The following is a 17,390-nucleotide window of genomic DNA, read 5'->3' on the forward strand; positions in this document are numbered from 1 at the left end:
AAATGATAGGCAGTTCTCAAGAGACATAAAATTCAGAATAAATGAAAGTAGAAGAAAGAAAGATTAAAAAGTGCAAAAGAAGAAAGGTAACTGCTCTCCAAGGAGAAGGTGGCCAAGTTCAGGGAAGACTTACTTCAAGGATGATATTGGCATTCAACAATGATAATAAATCATATCCCTCTCCCTCCAAGTACAGAAATAAAAAATAGATACAGGAGTCAGGAAGATGGGGAGCAAAATATGAAATATACAATGGATGGAGCTGAACTTAAAAGTGCTGATTGTTCTGCAGTCACAATGGGCTTCTTATTTTCCCAATTCTGTTCTCTTCTCAGGAATGGACTGAAAGTTTCCTCATGAAATCATGAGGCCTGGGCAGCAGGTTTGCCCTGTGGTTGACATGGCTTTTGAGCTGGACCTTAAAGGACTGTTAAGTTTGCACATATAAAAATTGGAGGGACAAAGATAGAGGAACACTTGAAAGCAAAAATTTTTCCCTCTCTGTTTTCAGTGATCTAGACAATGAAGGAATGATTTTAACAGTACTAAGTATAAAATGAATGAAATGCCTAAATATTAAGTTGGCTGAAACATGCTATCTCCTAGCTAGTCCTGTTATACATGCTGCGCCTTATGCTGTTCCTATACTCTCCTAACCCTCAGCCTAACTCCACCCGCCTCATCTAGTTAAAGATTACTCATCCTCCAGATCTCAAGCTCTCAGAGAGTTTTCTCTGACCCACACACAAATTTAAGTTCCCCTGCCATATGTATGTTCTCATGAGATCTAGAATAACTTATAATTATATGTGTGTGATTATCTGGTTAATATTTGATTCTTCCAACAAATTATGAATTTCATGAGAACAGGAACCAGATCAATTTCATTCTCCCTTATATTCCAGGCACCAATCACAGTTGTTAAATATTTGTTGAATAAGAGTCCCAGGTCAATGATAAGCTACATAAAGCTGCTTAAAGATAAGGAAAGAGTTTAAAAAAAAAAAGAAAGAGATGACTGATACCTTTGTTAGAATTGGGAGCACTGGAGAGCTTGAAAATGAAAATCAAATAAGGCTGCCAATCTTTGGGCAGGAATTATTTGCCGGTTCTCCTCCAATACAATCAACCACAGAATAAGTACACACTGACTAAAAGAGTATAAGCCTGAGAAACAGACCTCAATAAGGCTCTTCAGCCCACTGCACTCAGCTAGAGAGCAGGCTGGGCCAACTGAAGGGAGAAATAAATAAAGATAGCCAGAAGATTCTCCCTGCTCTAATGGCTCAGTATAGCTAATACCTACTCCAAATAATGATGATTCTGGATAAAAGCCAGGGGTTCGCTAGTAATTACCCTGCTGGTTAATTACCTTATCTCAAATTCAAAGGAGGAAAAAGTGGTTAACTTGATTTCAAATACACACAGGGCCCCAAACTCAGTGGCAACTACTAGTGCTCGACACCACTGCAGTGAGCTGGTTCCTCTGAAAAACTGTGTCCGCCTGAGCTGCCAAAGCCAAACACTGGGGAAGCATCATAAAGCCAAACACTGGGGAAGAATCCTGCACCTGAATCTTAAAAGAATATTTACGAAAGCAAATAAGGTGAGCAAATGACATCAATGGTAGAAAAACAATGCTCAGCTCACTTCCTGGTTGCCCTAAGCATATCTGCTGCTTAAACAATAACAACAGACTCTAATCAGTAAGCCTCTCAGCTGCCAAAATTTTACAAGCAACTCGCCTATTTGAAATGTCACATTTCCCATCTGACATAACTGTTTGCCTTCTGCTCACATTCCTGAGGCATAATACAAATTAGGCCCAAACTACAATTCGCGCTGGCACAAACTATTTAATTTTTTCCTTGTAAGTGACCCAGGCTGTGCATTATGAAAACTGTGAAGCCCTGGTGGTCCCTGCTGGTAACTGGAATAGGGCAATGAAGCCAGGGTTGCTTCGCAGCCTAGGTTTTCCACATTATTTTACATGTGGGAAGGTCTTGACTAGCTCATTCTAGTCCACTGAGACTTGGTTCAGGCCTCAGTGACCTTTTTCATGTAAGTGCAAGATGGCCTGTTATCTGATTTCTGGAAAAATCATACTAGTGAGACTTTTTATGCAATTTTTTCAAACTAAAGAAATAGACCTGATTTTTTAAAAAATCATTAAAAACATAACTTGAAAAAATATTTAAGGAAAAACAATATGAAAATAATAAAAAGTGAAAAAGGCTAATTGAAGAGATTTCTATAACCAAAATCACATTCGTTGGTTAAGTAGGTTTATGTCAGTGTATACTAGATCTTCTCATTACTCGCAGGAAGCAAGAAATTTAAACCATCAGGAAAAATGCCCAACCAATGTATTTTTGTGCCCTCCTGTAAAATTAACTTTATATTGTAAATGTACTAAGTGCAAACTAGAACTATTTGTCTCCAAGTGTCATCCACACACATGAACTCTGTCCGAATCCCCTAGGGTAGTGGCTAAAAACACAGATCACAAGATGCCACCGAAGACCTTCTGAATTAGACTCTCCCTTGGCACTAGGCCCAGGAATGTTCCTTTTTAACAAGCTGGCCCTCCCAAAGTCACTCACAGCCCCAAACCAGTGTGCTTGCTCTACAAACTTGGCTCTTGATAAGTCCATAGCTATCCCTTCTAATGCAATTGGAGTCCCTAAACTGCTCTTACACAGAAATTCAGAGCAACCTAGGGTATCACAGTTAAGAGAACCTTTCCTTGGACTATGCGATTCCATCAGATTTCTGATCTCACTTGAACCAAGACTGCTGGTTAATAAAATGCTTGAAAAACAAACCCTTCAGTAGAGTATTGTGATGTTCAGAAGCAGAATATAAATGTTAATTGCTTCCAATTACCCTCAATCCAGGCAACCAAAGAAGCCAGAATAGGGTTTACGGCGTGTCATCATTCCCAAACCAAGTACACCCAGACATGCTAACTCCTGTCTGGTTATAAAGAAGTCCCCATCCAATAATCGTGACCATAATTCATGATTATGCTTATGACTGCCTAAACACTGTAAGCAACACCAAATCCCATGGAAACTGCCCCTTCCCTAACGTTAGTTCAACATTGACTTTGAAATATTCTTGCATATTAAATTAGGAATGAGAGTTTTCAAAACAAACAACTCTAATTTGGAACATATTTCAAAAGTCCTTTAAGCAAAAAAGGATACCTATGTTTACACAAAAATGCTAACCAGGAAAGGAAAAAGGACTCATCTACATAATCATCAGTTAATTAGCATAAAGCCTCTCTCAGTCCAGCCCATATGGGAAGATGCCCCCAAAAGAAACATTTATGCCAAACCAATGGACATGGACAACAGGGGGATGGGAGCATGAGTGTGCGGGGCTGGGGGGTGAGGGGGGGTGAGGGGGTGGGGAGGGGGAGGTTAGGGGTTAATGGGGGGGATGAGGACACATTTGTAATACCTTAACTAATAATAATAAAAAAAAAGAAACATTTATAATATACCTTCAGTCTTAAGTGTTTGGTTTACATATTTAATAAATTTCTATGAAAGCAAAGATTTGGATTTTTTTGTTTATGATGAATTCTGATATTTTTTTATTTTAATGATCAATTGATGTTCTACTTTTCATTCCAAAATAACCTCAACTTACAACATGGTGCTTCTAAGAAATTGGGTTTGACTTAGATGACTTTACTTGGGACAATCATTCAAAAATCAAGCATATGGTATATCAGTGTGGGGAGGGGTAGAAGGAGAGTGGACATCTTTATTTCATTTAAGATGCAAGACTTTACAACCTTCAACAGGCTTTGACCTTTCCACTGAAATCTCTGTTATTGAAAAAGAAATTGCAGAACTCCAGTTTTCCCTGTCTCAGGGAAGATGGAGATAGGATTGCCAGGAAAGAAAAAAAAAAAGCTGCCTAAAGTATTACTTGTAGCTTCTAGAAAGAGGCCAGGCAGTTTAGAAAGAAAACAGAAGGCATACCCTTGCTCATTTGGGGCTTAATCTCTTCATCCATGTCCAAATCTTCTACTTCTAGGAAATTATCTACCTAGAGAAGAATTAACATTATTTTTATGCATATGTATTAGACTTTTAAAAAAAAGGGCAATTAAGAATCAATGAATCCATTTCCAAAACACTCAAGTGAGCAACTGAACCCAATTTTCTCATTAACTTTTGAGTCCCCGCTAAAGGTCTGTGTTCACACAGCTTTCCCAGAGACATCTGAAAGAAGCAGTAAATTTGGAAGTTGGCCTGGATTTTGCAGGCACCATAGTAAGGTCTTTATACTGAAAGGGAAAAGAACCATCTGGGGAGTTCTTGAAAAGGGACTTCATTCCAGATTCTATCCCAGAATATATTCCACAGCCACGACAGTCCAAAACAGTGTCGTGCACAGGTGGGGTCCCTCTCGGTGGCCTGCAGGGATTGGGCCGAAACCCGAAGTCCAATGCCACCTGCAGCTCCTACCTGCTGCTCCCGCTCATCCCGGTCCCACTGCGCCTGCGGGCTCCAGCCCCATCAGTGCTGATCAGGAGAGGATCACCAGCCTTGAGCCCTGCGGCTGGCGCCCTCCCGAGGGCAGTGGCCTGCGGGTTCGGGCTGAAACTGGCTCTCTGACATCCCCTGAGGAGTCCTGGATTGCAAGAGGGCACAGGCCAGGCCAAAGGACCCCACTGGTGCACGATCGGCTGGGGAGGGACCGCAGGAAGGCTGCAGGGCGAGTCTCGCTCAGTCCCGATCAGCCGGACTCCAGCAGCAAGCTACCCTACCAGTTGGAGCGTCTGCCCCCTGGTGGTCAGTGCACATCATAGCGACTGGTCGACCAGTCCAACAGTCACTAACCTTCCAGACCTCACAGACCATAAGTAGTCCACGGACCATCGGTTGGCTACTGCTGTACTAGTCGACTGTCTGCTCCCTGGTGGTCAGTGCACATCACAGCAAGTGGTTGAGTGGCCTTAGCATATCATTAGCATATTACGTTTTGATTGGTTGAACAACCTGGTCACCAGACAACCAGATACTTAGCATATTAGGCTTTTATTGTATAGGATTATTACTGCTGCTGCTGTTTTATTGCTTTTGATTCTCAAGCAAATGATGGTGGTGGGTCTGGCTGTTATCATAACAGCACATTTTTCACTGGAAAGAGCCAGAGAGAAGAAAGAAAGAAAAAGAAAGAAAGAAAGAAAGAAAGAAAGAAAGAAAGAAAGAAAGAAAGAAAGAAAGAAAGAAAGAAGAAAGAAAGGAAGAAAGGAAGAAAGGAAGAAAGGAAGAAAGGAAGAAAGGAAGAAAGGAAGAAAGGAAGAAAGGAAGAAAGGAAGAAAGGAAGAAAGGAAGAAAGGAAGAAAGAAAGAAAGAAAGGTTCATTCAAAACAAAATCATCCTGCCCTAGCCAGTTTTGCTCAGTGGATAGAGTGTCAGCCTGTGGACTGAAGGGTCCTGGGTTCGATTCTGGTCAAGGGCACATACTTCGGTGACAGGCTCTTGGCCTTGGTCAGGGGCATGTGGGAGGCAACCAATAGATGTGTCTCTCTCACATTAGTGTTTCTCTCTCTCTCTCTCTGTCTTTCTTCCACTCTCTCTAAAAATTAATGGAAAAAATATCCTCAGATGAGGATTTAAAAATAAAATATAAATATCGTTATAAAAAAAAAAATCATCCTGCCCAGGTAAATCACAAGCAAGGTGAGCAGGGCAAAAAAATCAAGTGTTCTCTCTTTCGAACAAATAAAACTGAATATTACTTCAAAGGTTAAAAAAAGCAGAGCAAATGACCTTTACAGACACAATAGCTACATTTCAATGAAAAACTATTCCACGAGGAGTAACTGCTTTCCACTGCAAGCTGACAAGGAGACATTTTAGATTAACAAAATGGTAACATTTCAGACACCAAACTAATTCATCTCAGGTGAATATCAAAGAGTGTAAATAAGAAAATGATTTCACCACCGGCTCCAAGGAGACCTAGAGTAAAGGCATAATGTCAAAACACCTTTTATGCTTATGACCTGAAATATGTGCATAACAAAATACCTTCAAATTGCAAATTTAGAACTCATAATTGGAACTCAAAAGATAGCCTGGGCCTTTCTTCTTTCAGCTCTATTTGTCAGGCCATGGCTCTTACGTAGGAATTTCAAAGGGTAGCTTCCAGGGCTTGTAAGTACAAAACTGCAGTTGTTTCCTGGCATCCAAGTGACAGGAAAAATTTATCTTCCATATGCCAGTTTCAGTACGAAAATGGAAGAATCTGTTAAATCCCATTTTTCTTAATGGTATATGCTAAAGGGGACTAGAGCCACATTTCCCTATTGAAGCACCCCTTCCATTTATTAAGCTTTGGGGGAAAAGATCTGGAACCTAGACAAACATGCATAGTGTAACATTCTCAAAAACAATTTTTTTTAAAAGTATAAGGATGAAATCTGCTGAATTCCCCAACCTGTATGAGACAGCAAATGAGTCCTGCAGGTTTTTCTGCTTTTATAGTTTTTGGGGGGTTTTGCCACGGAAACAAAAATTAAATCATGCCTTACCTTCACCTTTCCTGCCCAATTTGGATCACTTTGAAAGGAAATGCCAACTTGTTGGCCTTCATCCAGCACTATCTGAAAAATACAATGAAGACATATTGATGGGAAAATGGAACAACTGAAAATAAAGGCACTGATCCTGTAGCCCTTCAGACAATAAAACTTTCCTTCCAGCTTTTGTTAATTAGCTATGCATGATGAAACCATCCCAGCCGGTGAACCCTTGAAGGGCAAACCTGAAAATGCTAAAACAACTTTTTCAAGTTATTAGAAAACAATGCCATTGAACAATCCTTTGTGTCCAACATGCTGGTCAAAGATTCAATAGATGATATAATTCCAGTGGCTAAAGATTGCCAGTAGATAGTGAATTCACTGGGGGACAAAGTTTCTGTCTCACAATTATCTCTCTCTCTATATATATATAGCCTCTGCTATATATTAGCACATTTCTAATGCAGAGATTTTTGTTCCCTTGGATAAAATCACAAATACAATTCTGTCCACAATATCACAGGGAAGATGTGATAAAGCAGAAACTCAAATGGCTTAAAAAGTAGAACATTTTTTGCTGGAGGCAAATACCAAAAAGTAGTTAACATGTAAATGCGAGAGGTCCGTCAGAAGGCTGATGGACCTTGGGCTTTAGCAAGGGCTAAAAGCTATGCACCGATTGTTCTGTGGAGACAATGGTGGCTGAAGGCAATCTCCTAACCTGATAATCTTTTACTGTTTACCAAACCTTACCTTTGATATGTCTGTTTGGTTTGCTAAAAGGCAAATATATATTCTAGTAAATGAAAAGCTTTGGGTCCGGACATTCAGAGAGCTTCACCACTAGAGTGAAGCCTCCGCCTGGTTCCCCACGCCTTCTAAATTTATATTTCTTGTCTAGTGTATCCATTTATGCGTGGCCCCTTCTCCAGATTCTGAATCCTTGCTGCAAAAGGCTGCAGCAATTTTCCATGACTATATCTACTGCCTTGTCTTGATTTATAAGCAAAACCTGGACAACCTACAGAAATGTGTTTTGTAGTTTATCTAAGAAAATATACAGAAAATATTGCTGTTATTTTAATGAAGAAAATCAATCTTTATAGCTTATTTCAACCTAAATAAAACACGCATTTGGTTTTAAAAAATAATAACTTTCACTTAGATTCCTTGAAAGTTAAAAACCACAGCTAAGGATAATATGACTACAGTCTTTTAAGTCTTGAAGGTTTGGGAGAGAGACTATAATATTCATTGACCAAATCCTGGAAAAAAAACAAAGATAACAGCTTCTACTTTAAGCTCGAAAGAGATGAATTCAGAACAGGTAGAAGAAACTCCCATTTTACACAGAGAATTTAAAAAGGAATTCTTTGGTTCCACATAGAGGACAAGTTAAAACGTATTTCAAGAAGAACTTGTAGATGACAAATTCTTAAGAGGTTTTTCGTTTTGTTTTGTTTTTTATCCTCACCTGAGGATATGTTTACTGATTTTAGAGGTGGGGGAAGGGGCAGAGAGAGAGAAACAGCGGTTGAAATGTAGGTTAGTTGCCTCCCATACACGCCCCAACCGGGATTGAACCCAGAGCAGGAATCGTCCTGCAAACTTTCAGTGTATGGGATGATGCTCCAACCAACTGAGCACACCAGCCAGGCTGTTAAGAGGTTTTTAACAAGAATTGGGGATAACCAAGTTATCATCATAAACGATGGCTGTTAAAATCATACAATGTAATAATGATTTTCAATAAAGTATCCCAATGACACGCCTTCTAGAATTTGGAGTCTGAGTTATTGGTCTAATAACTGTCCAGTGATGTTCTTCCAGATATTTTTTTAATTAATCAAGAACGTCTTTTCTCAGATTGTTTCTAAAAGTATTACCTGTTTCTCTTCTGAAGACTGTGATGAAGTACGAAGAAAGATGGCTTTACTCCTAAGGCGGTGATCATTTGGTCCATTTTCATGAGTAAGTTGTACTGAAATAAATATGTCTCCTGAAGATCTGGTTCCAAACAAGCCTCTTTGGGTCACTTTATCCTCTGAAATAATAAGTGACATAATATTGGAAAACATCCACCACACCCAGTCTAGTTCATTTCCAGTCGAGAATCTTCCTTCCAACCAAAAAAAAAAAAAAAAATAGTTTTCAAAGAAATATAAATGCAAAAAAGATAACACTATTTCATTTACTACCCAAAAATATATGTTATGTGCTTACTATGTACCCAACATTGTTCTAAGTCACTGTTAAAATATTGTTAAAGTATAGTACTTCCAAGTCTCCTTGGCATTACCTACCTCATTTTTTTTCCTAAATTTGAGGGGGATTTTTTTCTTATATGAAAGCAATATAGAGAGGATTTTGGAACCTTTGTAAGATAAAACATAAAAATTTGAAAAGTACTCCTAGTAGGACAGAAAAGCTGCAACCACATTTTTTCGGTGGTATTTTTCTCATATTTTTACCTATGCATTTTGTTTGAGGTAACACAGCTGGTAAATAGCAGAGTGGGGATTTGAAGCCAGGCCTTCTGACTAAGAACCCATGCTCCTAACCACTGTCTATACCACAAAGGAAGGGAATCATGCCACAAAGGAAGGGAATGAGTCCATAGAAAATAGAAGAATGACATGAGAAAAGAAAAAAAATTCCAAAAAGAAGACAAAGAAGAAAAGTTTACAATAGTACAAAAAGAACCAAAGGTGCATGGTACATTCCAAAATAGAACTCATTTGCTGCAACCGCAATAAATACAGGACTCCACATCAGTGATCACTAGACAAGTGATAAGAGGGTCCAAAGAGACCAGGTGGCAGAAATCAAGACACTGTGAGGGTGGTAGAGTAAGGCTTCATCCCCTTACAATACTCTATCATGAGACACGGGGACTGTTTCTTCTGTGAGCTCCTTAGGCAGGTATGTAACTGGAGGGGTTATGAGAGAGCCTAACCCAGTGAAGTGGCCATGCTTGCTCTTGAGCTGTTAGTTGCATGGCATGAAAATAGGTGAGATTCTTGTTGTTCTAATGATCATAGCCTGGTGCTAGTCCAGTCAGGATCCTTTGTTTGCTTCTGAATACCCATCACTAGTAGAATTAAAACCTATAGGGATGTCTAAAGGACATTAATGCTGAGATACTGTTGGGGAGCAGAGGTAAGATAACCTGGGGTATAATTATTAACTCAATCAGCCAGAGAGGCAAAACACAAATATTGATTGAATTTAGCGCGTTCTCTGTAAAAGGGTCATATTAGTAAATGACACACACTCAGGCCAGCTCTCCCTACTGCCTCCTGCACCAACATCCATGGCTCCTAACAAGCTACTCCTGGGACAGGTCACCCCTGCCTTTGGCCTCAACATCCCATCAGCAACTCTAATGTGAAGCACTAGCTTGGGCTGCTGGGGTAAAGGGACTGGGGGCGCTCAGTGAGTAGGGTAATGGGAGAGTTGCTCAGAATATTGCTGCAATAACCAGCACTGTGAAAGATCAGGTAAGTGAGGAAGGAATAGTCTTAGAGGATTTATCCCCCTGAGGTCTTCCTCTTTTACAGCCACAAAGATGTCCTAAATCAGTCCTAGGGCAAAGATAAGCAGTGTAGTAGCAGAGTAGAGCAAGATAGTTCTAAAAATGCTTGGAAACAGAAGAAGTTCTCTGAGAAATGAAAGGGTTCCTCAAAGTTAGAATCAGGGCTTCCTTTGGCCTCCTGCCATTCTTCAGTGCACTGTTCTAATACGAGGTGGAATTACTTCAGTTCTCCCTGCTTATCCTTTAAGGCTTGAACAGCCTAAGTCTAGTATTTACTAAGAAAATACTGTGTACCCAGCACACTATTGTAACAGTCTATTGACTTAAATACTTGGAAGGCATTTAGTGAAACAGATATTCCATAAGGACACGTTCTATTTGTTCTCATATCACACAAGGCACTGCCATTTCCAATAAAATAACCAGGGTATTTGACAGATGAAATTCCTTTGAAAGAAAGAGCAAAATATAATGAAGTCCCCACTTCTGATGCTGATGTTGAAATGCTGGTGGGGACTTGGATCTAATAAAATTTCTTGTTCATGCTTTTAAAATTTCTTCATTTTGGAAACATAAAACTTTCATTTTTAAAATACTATTAAGGGTGCTGAAATAAATTACAAATTCCTAACTGGGCAGATCATGGTGGGTAGTCATGCCCATGCCTACAACTTCTTCAGAAAGGTGTGTAAGCCAGACCTGCCCATTGTTCTTGTGCATCTAGATCAACACACCTTTGAAATGCCAGAAGTAATACCCCTTGAAGACATAACCCAACAGAGCACAGAATCTTAACTCTCCTGGGATCCATTCCCTGCCTTGCTTTCTCCCACCTTCACTTAAACTTCCTTAAGTTCCCTCAATAGCAAGTGCATACAAGAAATTGCAAACTGCTATTCTCCTATTCTCCTGAGCATTTGAGATCTTGCTTCCTGGCAACAGTAAGTTTGGCTCAAATAAATTCTTAGAAAAAATTCTCTACAGGTTTGGATGTTCTTAGGTCAGCAAGAAGATTCAGGAAAGAACTTGTTCTCTCTCCAATTGCTCCTACAGTTTAAGGCTCCTTCCTACTCCTCACATGAATACATACTATATCACTCCAAAGACCCAGAAGTGATCCTTCCAAGGCTTTTATCGCTTTCATAAAAAACCAACAAATAATAAATCTCTTGGCAGAATGAGGTAGGAAAGAAGTTCTTTTTCAGTATGATAATGTCAAAATGAATCCAAAGGGGCCTAAAGCTGATGAGAGACACTGCTTCCCAGAGTTGTCCTGGTGGCCTGGTGACAGTCCACATGAGCCACCCAAGTGTTTGTTTTTCAACAGTCCTTTTTTCAGTATTTCAACTTGTCCCTAATGTTTCTTGCTTTGAAATAAGTGTCAGACATAAAAAATAAATAAAAATCTAACGGCAATATTTCAGAGAACAAGTAGGTTGTTCAGACCTGAAAGAGCATCTCTTTGGCATTTCTTTTTACAAAAAAAATATATTTTTATTGATATCAGAGAGGAAGGGAGGAGAGAGAGACAGAAACATCAATGATGAGAATCATTGATCAGCTGCCTTCTGAATACCGCCTCCCCCCTACCCCCCCCCCCCGCCCCCCACACACACTGGGGATAGATCCCAAAACCCAGGCATGTGCCCTGATCAGGAATCGAACAGTGGCCTCCTGTCATAGGTTGATGCTCAACCACTGAGCCACACCAGCCAGGCTCTTTGGGCATTTCTGAGTCAAAACTTCAATACAAGTGAAACAAAGGTTTCTTAAAGGTTTTATTATTCTGAAGCAATGGAATTAAAAAAAATTATTACATACCAAGCATGCAAACTTCCAACAGATCTGCCTTATTAGGCCACACCAGCTGTACCTACAATGTCTAATTTCAGGCCAAAGCAAAAGGTTCTGCTCCTTGAAAAGATGGAAACTACTGATGCCTTGATAAATTAATACTAATCATACATTGATTATATGGCTTCCAGATGAAAGTGATCACTTTCAGAGAAGTCTATTTTGAAAGAAACTCTGTAAAAACTCAGATTCATCCATACAAGAGCCAAACCAGTGTCCACGCGCTGAGAAGCGTCGCCACCCTGGCAGGGGAGTTTTCACAGATCTACACCAACCTCATCCGAATTCACGGCCAGGTCCTGTCAGCACGGCTGAGGCTCTGTTCTTCTGCACCATGGTCAAGAGCAATATAAATCAAGAGCCGCAAACAGATACTGAATATGTTGCTAGAAGGAACGAAAAATTCATGGGGGATATTTCTGTGCAACTCTGAGCAGTTGCAAAAGGCCTTCTGCAAAGAGAATAGGGGCTAAGCAATCATGCTTATAACAAGGTTGGGTACTTTGAAAGCCATGGGGTGATTTTCACATTATACTCCTAGCCTAGAGCAATGTTTCTCTGGACAATAATATCTGCTCCTCATTTGTCCAGCCAAACTACTTCGCTCAACTGCTTCCTGATCACATGCTACGTGGTATCTGGCCTCCCCTGGAGCGACAGTTGTTAGGATTAAATAAGCAATTTAAAAACCAATCAATCATAAATCAGAATGAATCCAAAGAAGCTAAATTCAGCAGACCGATGTTTTGTCTAAATTCCCTCTGCAGTGCTCTGAATTCCACCTGTTTTATGTTCTGCATCGAAAGGGCACAGAGAGGAGAGGATTACTTCGGCCTGGCTAGTGGGGAGTAATCGCGCTTTCCCTGAGGCGGGCTGATAATTGACTCATTATTCACAGGCATAGCTCTCAAGCTGCAAATGCACAACCCAGGCCTGAAAAACTGTGTCAAAAGCCCAAGGTGAGGGACACAATGGCAGGAAGTTGAAATTTTTCAATGTCCAGTGCTAGGCACTTACAGAGAGAAAAATGTTTAGAGTGTCAAGTTGCTGAAAGTTTCTTTCCAGGAAGAAAATCTGAGTGGCCATTGAGTTAGGCAACTCATTCGATCCAAAAGTTACATTCTGGGCCTCAACCACGTGCAAGGTGCCGAAGATGGGAAAGAACCAATCCTGTCCTCACAGAATTTACAAACTAGGAAGTTCAGCCAGGTATGCAAACCACCAAAACAGAACACAACCATGGCAGATGATACAAGGGAGGGGCAATGGTAAAGAATGGTGAAAGCTTGCCATCGGTTTGGGAACCACGGACGGCTTCACACAGTCATGGGGCGTCTGAACTGGGCTTTGCAACAAACTACAGTTTCAACAGGTGGACACTGCGAGGAGTTCTCCCACAAAGGGAGCAAAGTGGCGAGGTGGGAAAGCACAGAGCCTGAGAAGAGTCACCAAATACTCCAGGGAGATGGGAGTAACACTTGGTGACACATGGGAGGGGTGATATTTGACGGGCACAACGAAAACTCTGTACTTGACCCAGGACTTTGGGAGTCATGGCGCTGTACTCTCAGAGGAAAAGTGGATAGAATAGAGCAGAGTGGTTCAAATACGGGAGGTAGAAAGTACAGAGCATTTGTAGTCATCGGGGTGAGGGGTAAAGGGAGCCTCAGCAATGGGTTTAAGATTTGGAAAAACTCACCAAGGGAATTCTGTGTTTCTGAAACAGAAATGAAGACATCATCGCCAAGTGCTTATGTTCCCTCCCTCTAGATATCTCAAAATGTTAACTTTATCTTTCCACTGCAATCTGTACTAGTCTTCTAATTTAATTCAGCGTGACTTAGGTAACATCTTGGTTTCTTAACAATTTCTGTGATGGTGGAAGTAGATAATACAGTGTGCTTGCAGCTTGTCAAATAGGTTACAGATTGGTGCAAAGAGGCCACACGCATCACCCCACAAGGTCGGCTCCTTCCCAACCGATCCAGTCAAGGCCACTGAAGGGAGGTGGCCCAAGGGGGACAGATGCAGCATCTTTCAGCACAGCTTCCTGTAGCTCCCAGAACCCCTACCAGAGTGACAGCTGCTGGTGACACTGTCTACCAGTAGTTCTCAACCTTCCTAATGCCGCGACCCTTTAATACAGTTCCTCATGTTGTGGTGACCCTCAATTTCATTGTTACAAATTGAACATAATTAAAGCATAGTGATTAATCACAAAAACAATATGTAATTATATATGTGTTTTCCGATGGTCTTAGGCGACCCCTGTGAAAGGGTCGCGACCCACAGGTTGAGAACCGCTGAATAAACTGAGATCTTGCGGCATCCAAATAGTCCATTTCTTTTTGTATGGCAGTCCTTACCTACTTAACACTTTCAAATCTATGCACAAATTACTTATTTTCTTAGTAGGAAATATTTAAAACAAACAGGACCCTACTATTTCTTGAGCCAAATCCAGAGTCACAAGGTCATGTGAAGAACTCAAGGTCAGGACCTAAGTATCCATGAACAGCATCTCTGCCACTCCACAGCTTTACTGATGAGTAACTTACAAAATGCACTTGTCTTAAGAGTACAAGTCTATGATTCTTAGTAAATACACAGAGTTGTGCAACCATCATCATAATTAAATTTTTAGATCATTTCCATTCTCCCAAAAAGGTCCCTGGTGCTCATTTGCAGTTACTCCCCATTCCTACCTCCAATCGCAAGCAAAACCACCAAACTACTTTTTACAGCTATGTTTCCCTTCTCTACACATTCCATATAAATGGAATCATACAATATGTGGTCCTTTGTACCTGATTTCTTTACTTATAGTATAATCCCACTTTTATAAAATAAATTTGCTGACTATATAAATGAAACTTCAGTTGAACCCTTACTGTAATTCACATACTGCTAATATAAATAAACATATATGTAATGTGTATGTGTGTGTTTATATATATAATCATTTAATCCTAGTAACAAGTCTATGAGGTTGAGGTATTATATCCATCTTTCAGATGATAATTGTGAAGCTGAGAGATTTTAAAGACCACCTAGTTAGGAAGTAGCAGAGATTAGACTAAAATCCTGGTTGTCACCAATTCCCATGTTCTTAACTAATAATTATATATATATATATGTATATATATTATATATGTATATACACATAATTATATCTGTATAATTATATATATATCCTTCCTGAACTTTTCTGTTGAATATGAATATATATATATATGTATGTGTGTGTGTGTATATATATATATATATATATATATGTATGTATATATATATATATGTTCAGGAAGGATAAATACACCCATAGTTTATCTCTAAAACACAGGATTATGGTATTATTAATTAATTAATTGAGTATGGACATAGATAAGTCAGGGCTAACATGGCTGTTCTGCTCCACAGTCATCCCAGAACCCAGGTTCCTTCTATCTTTCTGCTCTGCCATCCCTAGGGCAGCACCCTCCTCCACATGGTCCAGGATGATACACCACCACACCCTTGCTCCAAGCAAGAGGATGAAGAAACAGAAGAATAAAGTGTGTACATCTGTTCCCTTCCATTATTAGTGAAGGTATGGCTTCAGCTACTGTATCATGGAAGCACCAAAACAGAGCAACTGAGACAAAAATTGTTTCTCTCTCTCAAGTAACAGTTGAGGACAGGTGGGCAGGCTCTGTTCCATGCGATGATCCAAGGATCAAGGTTAGTGGGGTGCTCTGCTATCCTCAGCACACGGCTTCCATTTCTGCGTCTAAGGAGTTGCTCCAATGATTGCCTATTTCCAGCCAGGGGGAAAGGAATTTTTAAAAGAGGCCAGGGCACGTATCTTAAAGATATGGCCCAAAAGTTATACATATCAATCCCCACACTTCTTATTGGCAAAAACTTAGGCAAACGGCTATACCTAACTGCAAGGGAGACTAGGAAATGTAATCTTTATTTTGAGTGGCCACAGAGTAGCTAAAAGTTCTATTGCTATAGAAAGAGCATGGCTTTTTGTTTGTTTTTCTCTGTGTTTTGATGTGTATGTGTATTTCCTAATTTTCCTCCCATGACTCCAAAATAAATTTTATTTGTAGAAGTGAAGAAACATTTCCTCCTAAATCTGCAATCAAGGGAGAATACCTACATGTATCTCTTCTTTCTTAAAAAATATGTAATATTTTACATTTACACTTTTCCTATTTTAGAATCAAAATTCCTTTAACTTCATGTCTCTCTTTTAAATCATAATCACCCTCATCATAAAAGTTTACACTTGAGTAAATTTTTTGAATTTGCCAAGTGCCTTCATGTATGAAATATACAACAGAAAAGGTACCAAAAGCAATGAAAGTACTGGAGGGGCATTTCCTAGAACTACATCAATAAGATGCCTCCATTGCCCATGTGGTCTTCCAAGACTCTTGGCTGTGCACTTGCTAATGGCGACTGCTCACAAAGAACCCAGTTCTTCAGCAATAGAAGTCGCCAGGAGATTTCCCTGTGATGGAGTAACATTGGCCTACAGACATGTGAACAGTAATCCTTCAGCTTGGGACAGAATGTATGCTAAACCAAAGTCTGCCGTAAAAGTCTGTAAGCTATTATATTCTAGCCTCTGGATCAGAGTTTAACAAGACCATAGTAAAATTATTCCTGTAACCCACAACACCATCAAAGTGCCTTATGAATAATATAAAATGGTGCCCTAGCCAGTTTGGCTCAATGGTTGGAGCATCGGCCCACAACTGAAGGGTCCCAGGTTCGATTCTGGTCAAGGGCATGTACCTTGGTTGCAGGCTTGATACCTGGCCCTGGTCAGGGCACATGCAGGAGGCAACCAATGGATGTGGCTCTCTCACATCAATGTTTCTCTCTCTGTCTCTGCCCCCTCCCTTCCACTCTCTCTAAAAATCATGGAGAAAATATCCTCGGGTAAGGATTAACATAAATAAATAAACAAACAAATAAATAAAATGGTGACATGAAATGAAAAGTTATATTTAAAGTAAAATGATTGTTGTTACCCTTTGAGTGGCGAGTGCAAAGAGTTTCACAAAACTCTATGGTTCTTCTTCCCAGAAAAATGAAATATTTAAAAAGCACAGAATTTTGAGGAATTCATACATCTCCCCGTACCCTCCTTGATCTCATTTAGGGTACACTTCTCACCGCTGGTCTGAAAGTCAAGGTTCCTGGGCTGCACACTAGAACTATGAGATCAAAATGTGTGGCTTGATCCCCAGGAATCTGCATTTTAATAAGCAGATCTCAAGGGTGACCTTTACACATACTTAAGGCAAAAGTCCCAGGTAAAGAGTCCATGCAGTAGAATCTAAAAATTGAGAATAAAAAAGAAGTATCTGATACCTCATCTTTGTCAAAGCATAAAAATACCCTTGCTGAAGGCCATGCGTAGACAAACTATTTAATCCATCCACCAGAGGCCAG

General features: G+C 40.0%; 1 protein-coding gene across 1 annotated transcript in view; it reads right to left on the reverse strand.

Moving 5' to 3' along the window:
• The window catches only part of LOC118665125 (intraflagellar transport associated protein), a 46,292-nt gene that overhangs the window by 13,800 nt on the left and 15,102 nt on the right, over positions 1-17,390 (reverse strand). Inside the window, exons 3-5 of the mRNA XM_036326158.1 lie at positions 8,440-8,597; positions 6,563-6,634; positions 3,999-4,065 (exon numbers count right to left, since the gene is read on the reverse strand). Of these exons, the coding sequence (XP_036182051.1) occupies positions 3,999-4,065; positions 6,563-6,634; positions 8,440-8,597 (297 nt within the window). The remainder of the gene's footprint in view (positions 1-3,998; positions 4,066-6,562; positions 6,635-8,439; positions 8,598-17,390) is intronic.

The sequence above is a fragment of the Myotis myotis genome, unplaced genomic scaffold, assembly GCF_014108235.1.
Source record: "Myotis myotis isolate mMyoMyo1 unplaced genomic scaffold, mMyoMyo1.p scaffold_m19_p_10, whole genome shotgun sequence".
Classification (NCBI taxonomy): Eukaryota; Metazoa; Chordata; class Mammalia; order Chiroptera; family Vespertilionidae; genus Myotis; species Myotis myotis.